Source organism: Rhinopithecus bieti, unplaced genomic scaffold (assembly GCF_001698545.2).
Source record: "Rhinopithecus bieti isolate Rb0 unplaced genomic scaffold, ASM169854v2 scaffold_6933, whole genome shotgun sequence".
NCBI classification, from domain to species: domain Eukaryota; kingdom Metazoa; phylum Chordata; class Mammalia; order Primates; family Cercopithecidae; genus Rhinopithecus; species Rhinopithecus bieti.
The window spans coordinates 698,446-711,265 of NW_016805426.1; the positions used below are offsets into that span (position 1 = coordinate 698,446).

A 12,820-nucleotide genomic window follows, 5' to 3' on the forward strand; every position below is an offset into this window, starting at 1 on the left:
GGGAAGCTGGTTACTGTCACGCTGCCTGCCCAGCTTCCTTCCTGTAGTGGCATCTGGTCTGGGTCTGGGAGCAACTCACTGGATCACAAAGGGACTTTGATACCTCTAGAATCAGACTATTAGCAATTTAACATGTATCTTCAAGTCTGATCCCAGCCCTTCAGTCCTTCCTAGTCACCCTGAACCCCTGACTTTAGCAATGTGGGGTACACCGAGAGCCTGGAAGCTGATCACTCTAGATTTGCAGTGAGTGGGAGCGGTAGAGACATCTGAACCGAGGCAGGCAAGGTTCCTCCAGCTCCTTGCCCAGACATGAAGATGCTGCTACACACACACCCCTCACAAAGGCACCTCTGCACAGTTGGGCTGGTGTGGGGGCCAGGGCTCCCTTAGCCAGCAGGGGCTCTCCCTCTGCCCAGCCTACTTAAGGACAGGTTCTCCAAGAGGGCCCAGGGGCTGCTGTCCCCTGTGTTCCTCCTTACCGGGGACCTGTGTGTGTTTTATCCCTAGTGGTCTGGCCTGAGAGGTAGGTTAGGTGGAAGGATGGGGGCTTCCCACTCAAATGCCAAGGTTGCCAGTCAATCACTCCATTTGCTGTCTTCGTGACATCTCAGTCCTGCCATGTCCCAGACACAGGCCCTGATTTCCTTCCGAGCTCTCCTGGCTCCTCCATGCACCCTTCCCCGCCTCCGGAAATGGCACCATCATCTGACTGATACTTTTCTTTATGCCAGTTCACTGGGAAGCTCTCTCCATGCAACCTTCAGAATGCACCACCCACCCGCCCGCGACCCTCCACCGTTCTGCCTCCTGGACCAGTTGTCTATGTTGCTCTGTGCCTCTGCCCTGGCCCAACTCGCTCTCATGTAGAGGGACCTACAGTCTTACAATGAAGACTAACCCCGGTCACGCTCCTGCCTCAACCCTGCAGGGCTCTCTGGCTGCCATGAGGGCGTCAGTCCAAGTTGGACCACAGCGGAAAGGCTGGGGTTTCCTGTCCACTTCCAGGCTGGCCTCTGTCACCCTAAGCCTGTCTTTTAAAGGAACTCACTGAGGGCCCCAGGAAGCAGCCAGCACAGTGCTGACATCCTGGATTTTTCTCTTCTTCCTTTTTTAAATGTACAATTCAGTGGTTCTGATTGATTTTTTTTTTTTTTTTTGAAACGGAGCCTCACTCTGTCACCCAGCCTGCAGTGCAGTGGCGAGATCTCCGCTCACTGCAACCTCCACCTCCTGGGTTCAAGCGATTCTCCTGTCTCAGCCTCCCGAGTAGCTGGAATTACAACCATGTGCCTCCATACCTGGCTAATTTTTGTATTTTTGGTAGAGATGAGGTTTCACCATGTTGGCCAGGCTGGTCTTGAACTCCTGACCTCAGATGATCCACCTGCCTCAGCCTCCCAAAGTGGTGGGATTACAGGCGTGAGCCACTGTGCCCAGCCTGAATTTTTTTTTTTTTTTAAGTAATCATTTTCCTAATACACATCTTCCTAATCTGGACCCCACAGATTAGGAAATGCTTTAGTTTTTAATACCCATGGTATTTCCACTACCACTAGTGAAGAGTTGCAGTTAGAACTCTTCCAAAGGATCACATTTAAAAAAAAAAATAGCATCAGCCTTTGGAGTCCAGGATGAACAATAAAATAAAAAATAAGTAGCCTGGAGGTCACATGGAGAGAGCTTCCCCATGAATTGGCGATACCTGGTGACAGGTAACACTTTAATCATGGCCTCACACACACACAATGGGGTCGGCCCCACGTCCTCAGCCAGCTCCATGTATTTTAGACTCTCTTACAACAACCCCACTTAATTGACCGTGAGTGGCCCCAGAGCAAGACTCTCAGGGATGGGGCGGGAAGCAGAAAGTGCTGATTCCGCGGGCGTGCGGAGGAGGCTGGTGGCAGGGGCTCGGCTCAGGTGCTCCCAGGCGTTCCTTCCTCCTCTGCTCATGTTTGGTGCCTCAGCGTCGCTGGGCAGGCTTCTCTGGGCAGGCTTCTCCTGGCCGGCCACCTGCAACCCTTCCAAGGGCTGCATTCAGACAGGGCAGTGTCTTGGGAGGCAAGGGAGAGGTAGGCTGGTCTTCTGTGTCTCTTAGGAGTGTGGCAGGCCAGTTCTCTACTAGTATCCAGAGCAGCCAGCCTTTGCCAACACCTTACTATAACTCTGAGGAATATATAAGTTAAACATGGAAAATTGGAGAAACTGGCATCTTAGTACAAAGGCTAGAGTGTAAAAACAAGTCCATTAAGACCCCGCCTGGGCTTTCTCCCAAACCTTAGAGTTTAATTAAAATAATGGAGGCGTTCTTGTACACCTTGTACCAGGATCCACTTTAAATGAAATAATTGGGCCAGGAGCAGTGGCTCATGGCCACAATCCCAGCACTTTGGGAGGCTGAGGGAGGAGGATTGTTTGATCCCAGGAGTTCAAGACCAGCCTGGGCAACATAGTGAGACCCTGTCTCTAAAACAAGAAAGAAAAAAAATGAAGTAATTGTTCCAAGGCTCTGAAGTAATTTTCCAGACCCCAGACCCTAGTGAAAGATTAAACAGAGGAATATACCTCAGCTTGGAGGTGTACTCGTGCACAAAGATATATGGTTTAAATGTATATAAGCACTGAAAAAAAAAACTTATAACTTAAAATTAGTATGGTGAGTTACTCTGACCTTCTCCCTGTGACTGGCTGCAGAAATCAACTCCCTTCTTCCCCACTCCGTCTGCAGCTTGTTGTTGGACCATGAGAACAAGCAGCTGGACCTGGTTTTGTCTGGGAACGGGAGCAAGAAAGCCTTTCCCACAGGCTTCTCCAGCTGACTCACATATTGTTGGTCAGAACTGGGCTACCTGCCCACTCCTAAGCCAATCATAGTAAGGAAGAATGGCTTCAAATCGTCAGGGTTTTATGTCCTGGAGCTTGGGATGAGGTCAGCTTTCCATGATGCGCATGGCTGGGTGAAAGAATAAATCCTAAAAAAGTGGCAATGTATTTGAGAAGGAAGGGGCAGGTGCTGATTACCCTGTAAGTAAATAGATCTCATTTGGAAGTGAAGTCAATGTGTATTAGGAGCCTCCTGCAGGTAGATGCTATCGGACCTTTGTGTATGTGAATTCCTTCAGTCCTCACAGCAAACCTGGGAGGCAGATGACAGCTCTGCAGATGAAGAAACAGGCTCTGAAGAGTCACTGGGCTGGGCCCACTGTGCTGAGTATCACAGAGCAGAGCTTGGATGAAAACTCGGGTTCAGTCTCAAACCCATAGCTACGTGAAGAGTTGGAGTTAGAATTCTTCCAAAGGATCACTTTTTTTTTCTTTTTTTTTTTTTTAAAGCATCTGCCTATGGAGTCCAGGATGAACAATAAAATAAATATTTAATAGCATGGGAGGCTTTCAGAGGTTCTTAGCCATGGAATTCTTTAGACCTAATTTTACTTCCAGTTAACAAATGCAGCTGCTGTGATCACTCAGGACGGGGATGGGCACCCAGAGTTCCTTCTCCACTCCCCACCTGTGCTGGCCCCTCAGGTGCCTCTGGAGCCACCAAGCCTTCCCGGAACACTTGGAAAACACCTGCAACCCCTGCAGCCCAGGGAGGCTGGCAGTAATTTGAGTACCCTCTGGGTGGCATTGACTCCAAGGAGGTTTTGAAGATTACACCCCATTTTTAAATTATTTTGCAGACAAGAATCCCACTCTGTCACCCAGGCTGGAGTGCAGTCATGCAATCACTGCTCACTGCAGCCTCGCGCTCCTGGGCTCAAGCGAGCCTCCCACCTCAGACTCCTGAGTAGCTGGGACCGCAGGTGAGCCATGGCACCCAGTTACACACTTCTGTAACTAGGACTCTTGGCTCTCTGCCCAGAGGAATGAAGACATAGCTTTAGAAAGAGAAGCACTGACTTTCACGGTGAGGGCGTCCACCAGGAGGGAGTGGTTTTGCCAAGCGGGGACTTGGGGCTGACGGCCGTACGGGACACTTGCTCTTTCTCAGTTTCATTTTCCTTCCAGTTACTGAGCAGCCCTCCCAGGACCCGAGGATGCAGGGTGTGCAGGGGCGGCGCGGTGCTCCCCTGGCCAACCCCTGCCTTGCCGTCCGGTTGACCTGGCTGCCCAGCGGCCATGCTCTGTCTTTCCTGGACATGTCCCTCAATTTCCTGTTTGTGTTTTTGTCTCCATCCGTCCCCCGTTTAGAATGCTCCCTGCCCATTTATTGAAATTCCACCCATCCTTCCAGCTCACGTCCTGCATTCCTCAAGCCTCCAGGGCTTGGAGCCATCTCTGCCTTTACGGGGCTCGTGTCTCATTAGTGTGTGTGCTTGTGATTATCTACTAGCTTGTGGCATAAGGTTTTGCGTCGTGTTTGTTCTGGTATGCTTCCCTTTTTGACCAGGCTGTGAGCTTCTTAAGGATTAGTACCAGGCTTCACTGTCAGGATCTCTAGTGGCTAGCGAGGGGAGAGACTGACGCCAGGGTCTCCTGTAACCCTCACGCCTCTGGGAAGGGAGTGCATGTGCTGTCATCCTCACTGCAAAGACGAGGCAATGTCAGTGCATGTAGTGCCTCCAAGTGACAGGGCCAGCAAAGGGTAGAATGGATGTTCGACACTCAGGCTTTTAAGTTCTATCTTCTTTCCACTGCACAAAGATAGTATTTTGCAGATGCCACATGAATAGAGCAGATAATAAGTGTTATGAAGGCTCAGAGGCAAATGATTTTTTACAATTGAGTCATTAGCAGAGGCTCCGGGGCTGGGCACGGTGGCTCACGCCTGTAATCCCAGCACTTTGGGAGGCCAAGGCGGGTGGATCACTTGAGATCAGGAATTTGAGATCAGCCTGGACAACATGGTGAAGCCCTGTCTCTACTAAAAATGCAAAAATTAGACAGGCGTGGTGGCACGCACCTGTAGTCCCAGCTACTCAGGAAGCTGAGGCAGAATTGCTTGAACTCGGGAGACAGAGGTTGCAGTGAGCCAAGATCGTGCCACTGCACTCCAGCCTGGGCAACAGAGTGAGACTCTGTCTCAAAAAAAAAACCAAAACTGAAAAAACAGAGGCTCCTGGAGAAGGTAAACTTGATCTGGTTCTGGAAGGTGAGTTGGGTGTAGGAGACTGTGAAGGAAGGACAGGGGCATTGGGCATTGGCTATGGGCTTGGCCTGTGAGGGCTTGGCCTGTGAGGAGGCCGCAGGTAGGACGTGGGGGTGGAGGTGCTTGCAGCAGGGCCCAGCCCAGCCTTGGGAGCTGTTGTTCCCACTAAATGGGATGAATCCTGGGATCCTGAGGGTTTGATTTGGATTCTCGGCAAAGTTTTCTCCCCATGCGGAAGGGGCAGGGGGAGAAAATCGTCAGCAGAACAGACTTCCTTTTGAGCAGGAGGAAATATTGCAGCATTGTCAGGCAGAACAGAGGGCTGCTTCTGAGGACAAGGGAGGGTGGGGGATCCTATGAGTCCTCCAAATGTCCCCTACATTTTTAATCCAGTAGAGGAACCTCACCCTTCTCCAATCAGTGCTCTCCCTTCCAGCTGGGAAACCTGCTGGGGCCATGGATTCAGCTAATGTTCTTCAACAACTTGACAGCTTAGACTCTTTTTTTTTTTTTTTTTTTTTTTTTTTAGACAGTGTCTCCTCTGTCGTCTGGGCTGGAGTGGAGTGCTATGGCATGATCTTGGCTCACTGCTACCTCCTGGGCTTATGCAATTCTCCCACCTCAGCCTCTTGAGTAGCTGGGACTACAGGCACATGCCACCACACCTGGATAGTTTTTGTGTTTTTTGTAGAGACAGGGTTTTCATCATGTCGTTTGGGCTGGTCTTGAACTCCTGGACTCAAGCAATCCATCTGCCTTGGCCTCCCAAAGTGTTTGGATTACAGGCATGAACCACCACACCCAGCCAAAGGCTCAGACTCTTAAGATGGGTTTTCAGATATCCTGGCCTTGCATCTGTAAGGGATGAAATTCCGCATTGTTCTAGGAAGTCTTTAGGTTTCGGTCTGTGGCTTGAATTCAGACTTTAGAGATTTGAACTTCTTATTGTCTAAGTTTTTCAGCGCCATTAAAAGCAGTCACCCGCCTATGGCCTCAGATTTCTTGCATCCATACAATTTCAGGATGGGAGCAACAGAGTCTCCAAGAGCCAGGCTTGCAGCGGGCATGACATCCCAGGCACCTCCTGGCGAACTAATTACCGAATTTCCTGGGCTGCTCCATCCCTGTCTCTGCATATCATCAGAATATTTGCTCTTTTCTCTCCTCTCTAAGGCAGATAACCAACCACAGACATTCCTTATCTCCCCTCTTCTCCACAATTTGCAATACCCACTCCTGGTACCGAATTTCATATCAGCTAGGAACTTTTCAGTGACAAGTAATGAAAACCTAATCTGTTATAAAGAAAAAAAAAATGTATTGAAAAGATACCAGGGGCTCATAGAGTCCCGGGAAATGGGAGGCTTAGGTCTGGAAAACGGTTAGGACCCAAAGCCGCCTGGAGAGCCCAGGAACAGGAGGCCCAGCAGCCGGTCAGTGCTTCTGAGGCCACTGCTGGGCACTGCCCTGTGAGCTCTGTGCTCTTCATTCTCTGTATTCAACAGCTTTGTGGTCTAGCTGAGAGGCCCTGGAGGCCACGCCCAGGCCAGGTGCCCACGCACAGCGGGAGCAGGGAGAGGGGAGGTCAGCCCCTCTGTGTCAGTGGGTGATGAGGCACCCCAACAGGATAGAGGAGGCCCAGTGGAATTCTGCATTCCCATTCTTTCTCCTCCTTTGTGTGGAACATTTCTCCTTGGTGGTTTTTTTTTTTTTTTTTTTTGAATTGGAGTCTCACTCTGTCTCCCAGACTGGAGTGCAGGGGTGTGATCTCGGCTCACTGCAACCTCCACCCCCAGGGTTCAAGTGATTCTCCTGCCTCAGCCTCCCAAGTAGCTGGGATTACAGGCGCTCACAACCATGCCCAGCTAATTTTTGTGTTTTTAGTAGAGACAGGGTTTCACTATGTTGGCCAGACTGGTCTCAAACTCCTGACCTCAGGTGATCCACCCACCTTGGCCTCTCAAAGTGCTGGGATTACAGGCGTGAGCCACCGTGCCCTGCCATCCTTGGTGATTCTTTTAGTGCATTTTAGCCTTGTAATTGACAGAGAGCCTCGGGTATGTCACTTTCCTCTGTGAACTGCAAGTCAGGATGAGGGACGGAAGGTTTCAGGACGGGGGGTGTTTCATCCTAAATAGCTAAGAACAGCGCCACTAGAATGGGTGGATTTACAGTCACTGAGGGGAGTAAAGTGTCAACTAAACCCCCTGGTAATATAGTGCCTAATATTCCCTAAAATATGCAGACATTGAGTTTAGATTAGTGCCCAGCAGTGTGAGGTGTGGGGAGGCTGTGATTCGTGTTGGGCTGGTCCTGCCTCAAAGGAGCACAGCCCTGTGGTGAGGCAAACCCGTAGGACTCGGGGACAGCGCTCTGCGCTGTGCAATGCCGAACCAGCAGGTGGCAGCCTCGGGCAAGAGGAAGAGGTCCTTGTGGCACACGGGTGGAGAGTCAGAAACAAGAGGGTCTTTCCCTGTGTCTTTTGGTCCCTGCTCTCCCACTTCCTAACGTCTGGAGGAGGGTTTAAACGGGGAAAGTCACACCACAAGATATATTTTAAAAAGTTAGACAGGCAGGAAGAAAATGGAAATCTGCATCTATACAAGGGAATAAAGAACGTTGTAAATGGTTAAAAAAAATTAAAATGGAAAGGGGAAAATTAAGAGTCTTATTTCTTGGTTAAAAAAAAATGAAAAGGGGAAAATAAAGAGTCTTATTTCTTGGCCAGGCGCGGTGGCTCAAGCCTGCAATCCCAGCACTTTGGGAGGCCAAGGCGGGTGGATCACCTGAGTTCGAGACCAGCCTGGTCAACATGGTGAAATGCTGTCTCCGCCAAAAATACAAAATTAGCCAGGTGTGGTGGTGCACGCTTATAATCACAGCTACTTGGGAGGCTGAGGCAGGAGGATCACTTGAACCCAGGAGGTGGAGGTTGCAGTAAGCTGAGATCGCACCATCGCACTCCAGCCTGGACAGCAGAGCAAGACTCTGTCTCAAAAAAAAAAAGTCTTATTTCTTGATCAATGAAAATCAAGGCAAAATATAAAAGGCGAAGAGCAATCCATTTTCTTCAAGGTAAACGTGCAGGGCAGGGAATGAGGGAAGAGTGGGAGATGTGAACCATTTAGATTTGTGGCAGCTGAAGACATGGGGACTGAAGGTCAGGTGTGGTGGCTCATGCCTGTAATCCCAGCACTTTGGGAGGCCGAGGCAGGCAGACTGCTTGTGCTCACAAGTTCGAGACCAGCCTGGCCATCATGGTGGAACCCCGGCTCTGCTAAAAATTCAAAAACTAGCCAGGCATGGTGGTGTGCACCTGTAGTCCCAGCTACTCCAGAGGCTGAGGCATGAGAATTGCTTGCGGTGGAGATTGCGGTGAGCCAAGATTGCACCGCTGCACTCCAGCCTGGGCGACATAGTGAGACTATGTCCCCTCCCCACAAAAGAGAAGTCAGTGAAAAATGGCACTTTGAGAATGTCTGATGGTGTGTGGATTGGGCACTATGCCCATGCCCCATCCCCCAAATGCCCACAGTGGCTCCCTCCTCCCCTTAGCTGCACAAGGGGTAGTTGGTGGCTGGTTTTCAGCCAGGACTGCTCCCCTCCTACCCCACCTACACTCCCTATTACTTTTGTTTTTTAAAAATATTTTGCCTGGGCGCCGTGGCTCACGCCTGTAATCCCACTACTTTGGGAGGCTGAGGTGAGTGAATCACTTGAGATCAGGAGTTTGAGACCAGTCTGGCTAACATAGCAAAACCCTGTCTCTACTAAAAATATATAAATATTAGCAGGGTGTGGTGGCGCATGCCTGTCGTTCCAGCTACTTGGGAGGCTGAGGTAGGAGAATTGCTTGAACCTGGGAGGTGGACGCAGCAGTGAGCTGAGATCTTGCCGTTGCACTCCAGCCTGGGTGACAGAGCAACCCTGTTTCAAGAAAAAAAAATTTCTGTAGAGATGGGGTCTACCTATGTTGCCCAGGCTGTTCTTGAACTCCTGGGCTCAGTAAATCCTCCTGCCTTGGCCTCCCAGAGTGCTAGGATCACAGGTGTGAGTCACTGGGCCCAGTGTCCCAGCTCCTGCTCTGATCCAGCTCTAGCATTAACCGAGCTTCGTGGCTGTGGGCAGAACAACTTCTCCAGTCCTCAATTTTCTCATCTATAAAATGAGGAGGTGGGATTAGGCCCATTATTTTAGAAATAAATGTCAAAAACAGCAAAGAAAGTAAGAGAAGAAGAAGGGAAGAGACTATGTGTAAATCACTGCTGAGCTGAGCCCGGACTTGCCACCGTGTGGATTAGATAACGCTGCTTCTCCTCACGTGGAATTGTGGGAAATTCCCCAAAACTGTGACCGGAGCCAGCTTTAGGCAAGGCTTTTTCTCCTTCTGGAAAGAACATCTGAACTCAGTCACCTCGGACTCTGCCTTCCTACTCTTTCTCCTTCTTTGTGTGGAACATTTCTCCTTCCTGATTCTTTTAGTGCATTTTTAAAATATTGAAAATAGACTTGAAAATAGACGTTTTATTTTGTTTATACGAGGTACAATGTCAAAATACAAATCATTTATAATGTGTAGATATAATAGACAAGGAAGTATAAATATAAACACATATATATGTAAAATGGCACTGAGTTGAGTTTTCTTCTTTATGAATCCTTTGATGGAGAGGATTCGCTTGGCTCAGCATCTCTCCCACCTTTCCCGGGTCCCTGTCTGTGTGTGCAGAGCAGCTGGAGACAGGGTGGTTAGAAGCCCCAACGCTGGTGTCTTCCCTGTAGACACCTCCCATGCCAGGAGGAGCCTTGTAATTGACAGAGAGCTTCAGGTATGTCACTTTTCTCTGTGAACTGCAAGTCAGGATGAGGGACGGAAGGTTCGGGGCAGGGTTTTTATTTCATTACCACAAGTATTCCAGGCAGTTCACACTGTAATAAAATAAAAACCTTGCCCAGAAGCCTTTGGTCTCTCCAGGGAAACTGGGCCCTGGATCCGAGGCAGGCCGGTGGTGCCCATGGGAATGCGGAGAACCTGCTTCCCTGCGCAGGAAGCGCCAACCCGGCAGTCCGTGAGATCCTGCTGGGACGTCTGAGAGGCCTGGTGGGCTTGCTCCTGGAGCCCATCTCCTTGCACCTCTTCTTAGTCATCTTTAGCTAAAGCAGATAGGCTCCTTCACTCCGGACGTAGCTGGGCTGGTTTCCCCGAGTTTCAGAGGTCGTGAGAGCAGTTTTCCAAGTCTTCATCTCTGCTTCTGGTCTCCCCAGTCACCGGCAGAGCCTCCATGGCTTCCATTTCAATGCTGGCCGGCGGGGGAGTTTGCCTGCAAAGCAGGTGGTTCATAGGTTTTGAAAAGAGGAGGGGGTTGCCCTCAAATCAACAGACGCTTCCCACTGAGCATGTCCAGCACTGGGGGATGGCAGGAACAGACAGAGGCCCTGCCGCAGGAGTCAGACAGAGAGCACGTAGTCCTCAGAGATGGAGAGAACCTAGAATGCCCACGTCTACAGAGAGTATTAAATCCTATCTAGGGGCCAGTTGTGGTGGCGCATGCCTGTAATCCCAGCACTTTAGGAGGTTGAGGTGGGAGGATCGCTTGAGCCCAGGAGTTCAAGACCAACCAGGGCAATATTATGAGAATAATAAATCCTCTCTAGGTATTTTCAACCTCCCCATCCACCTAAGATCCACCAAAAGCTGTTGGAGTAACTCACGCCACCCCGTGCTCACCCCACGCTTTGCCAGTCCTCTGCCAAAAAGCCGTTCAAATGGCAGGAATAAGAAAAGGAGAGAGTGACTGGGAGCCTGGCCAAACCAGACTTGATCATCTTGAAAAAAGTGATTTAATATTCATGAAGCTTTTAAAAACAGTTCTTAGCACTTAGTATGTGTGAAATAAATAAAGAAATACACAAGTCAATCAGCTCCTGAATGACAAGCACAGGGGAGGCAGGACACTGGGTGCTGACACCCTGGGCATCTGGCCGGCACCTTCTCCCGGGGCAGGTGAAACGTCCCTCCGGAGGAGCAGCAACTCTTCAGGCCATTTTAAGGTAAGCAGTGTGAGCTCCCTGGAGTGAGAGCTAAAATAAGGCAGGATGCGGGTCAATTTACTGAAAATAATTTGCTAACAGCCAATTTGTCAAATGGCAAATCTAATAACCCATTTGCAAAAAACCAGTCTATGGAAAGTTCACCAAATGACCAAGTAATTTATCAAATTTATCAATTCTTCTTTTCCTTCTTCTTTTTTTTTTTTTTTCTGACACAGGGTCTCGCTCTGTCTCCCAGGCTGGAGTGCAGTGGTGTGATGCCGGCTTGCTGCAACCTCTGCAGACAACCATGCCCAGCTAACTTTTTGCATTTTTTGTCAAGATCAGGTTTGACCATGTTGGCCAGGCTGGTTGCAAGAAAAGCAATCCATCCACTTCAGCCTCCCAAAGTGCTAGGATTACAGGTGTGAGCCACTATGCCCGACCATACCAATTCTTCCTAAAGATATGTTTATTTTACTTTTGAGCTTTTAAAATGAAAAAAATTTTTTGTGTGTGAGGATGGGGTCTCACTATGTTGTCCAGGCTGGTCTCAAACTGCTGGGCTCAAGTAATCTTTCCACCTCAGCCTCCCAAAGTGCTGGGATTACAGGCATAAGCCACCATGCCCAACTGAAATATCTTCCATATAGCCAGTAAATATTGCTGTTTTCCTCTTATGAACATATTTATTGGCTGTATATACCAAATTTACAAATCCTTTTTAAGAATATATTTTAATGTAATATTCATAAAAGGTGGTATATACATTTAAACATATATTCAGTGAATATATTTATTCATTATAACCTGTTAAAATATAACTCCAGATTCAGCTTTTATATGGAAATTCTGTAGTTATTAATAATGATATTTTGAAAATTATTTTAAAAGTCATTTTCTGTTTTGTCAACATTTTCATTTTTTGAATTTTGGACAAATTTTGAGTAACATCAATGTTTGTTAATTTCTCAACTGTCTATGAGGTTTATGGCATTTTTATTGGTTGGGATGGTATTCACAGCTTTTGAAGAATTTTTTTTTTTTTTTTTGAGAGGGAGTCTCGCTCTGTTGCTCAGGCTGGAGTGCAGTGGCGTGATCTCGGCTCACTGCAAGCTCTGCCTCCCGGGATCATGCCATTCTCCTGCCTCAGCCTCCCAAGTAGCTGGGACTACAGGCGCCCGCCACCACGCTTGGCTAATTTTTTTTGTATTTTTAGTGGAGACGGGGTTTCACTATGTTAGCCAGGATGGTCTCGATCGCCTGACCTCATGATCCACCCGCCTCAGCCTCCCAAAGTGCTGGGATTACAGATGTGAGCCACCGCACCTGGCCAGCTTTTGAAGATTTATGTGAAATTTTAGACACTGGTTTTCATTGTGACTTTATGGTAGCATTTCATGGAATGTTCATTTTGTCAAAAGTAGGCTCAAAGGGTCACATAATTTTTATATTGATATCACATTCAGAAAAGAACGTTTTATAACTATTAATAGTAACTAAAAGTTTAGTTTGGACAAATCTGAAATCTATATCAGTATGGAATGCTGGAATACTGGTTACTAATTGATAGAAGCACAAAATTAAGGCCAGAATGCCATTTGAGGCTTTAATCAAAGAATAATAACACTGCCTAAAGATTAGACAAATGAGAAAAGTTTAAGAAGTCAGCAAGTGGCAGAAACGTTTTTTGCC

At 48.5% G+C, this 12,820-nt stretch overlaps 1 protein-coding gene across 12 annotated transcripts in view; it reads right to left on the reverse strand.

Annotated features, from left to right (window-relative positions):
- IL15RA (interleukin 15 receptor subunit alpha) overlaps positions 1–12,820 on the reverse strand; it is a 51,277-nt gene that overhangs the window by 4,117 nt on the left and 34,340 nt on the right. For 5 of the 12 annotated variants that reach the window (XR_001885712.1, XM_017872461.1, XM_017872464.1 and 2 more), the window contains one exon: positions 9,578–10,416. The exons of 6 other annotated variants lie outside the window; for them this stretch is intronic. Coding sequence is in view for 5 of the 6 variants with exons in the window: in XM_017872461.1 (XP_017727950.1) it covers positions 10,305–10,416 (112 nt within the window). In the remaining variant the exon portion in view is untranslated. One more of the 12 variants, XM_017872459.1, reaches the window with a different exon arrangement.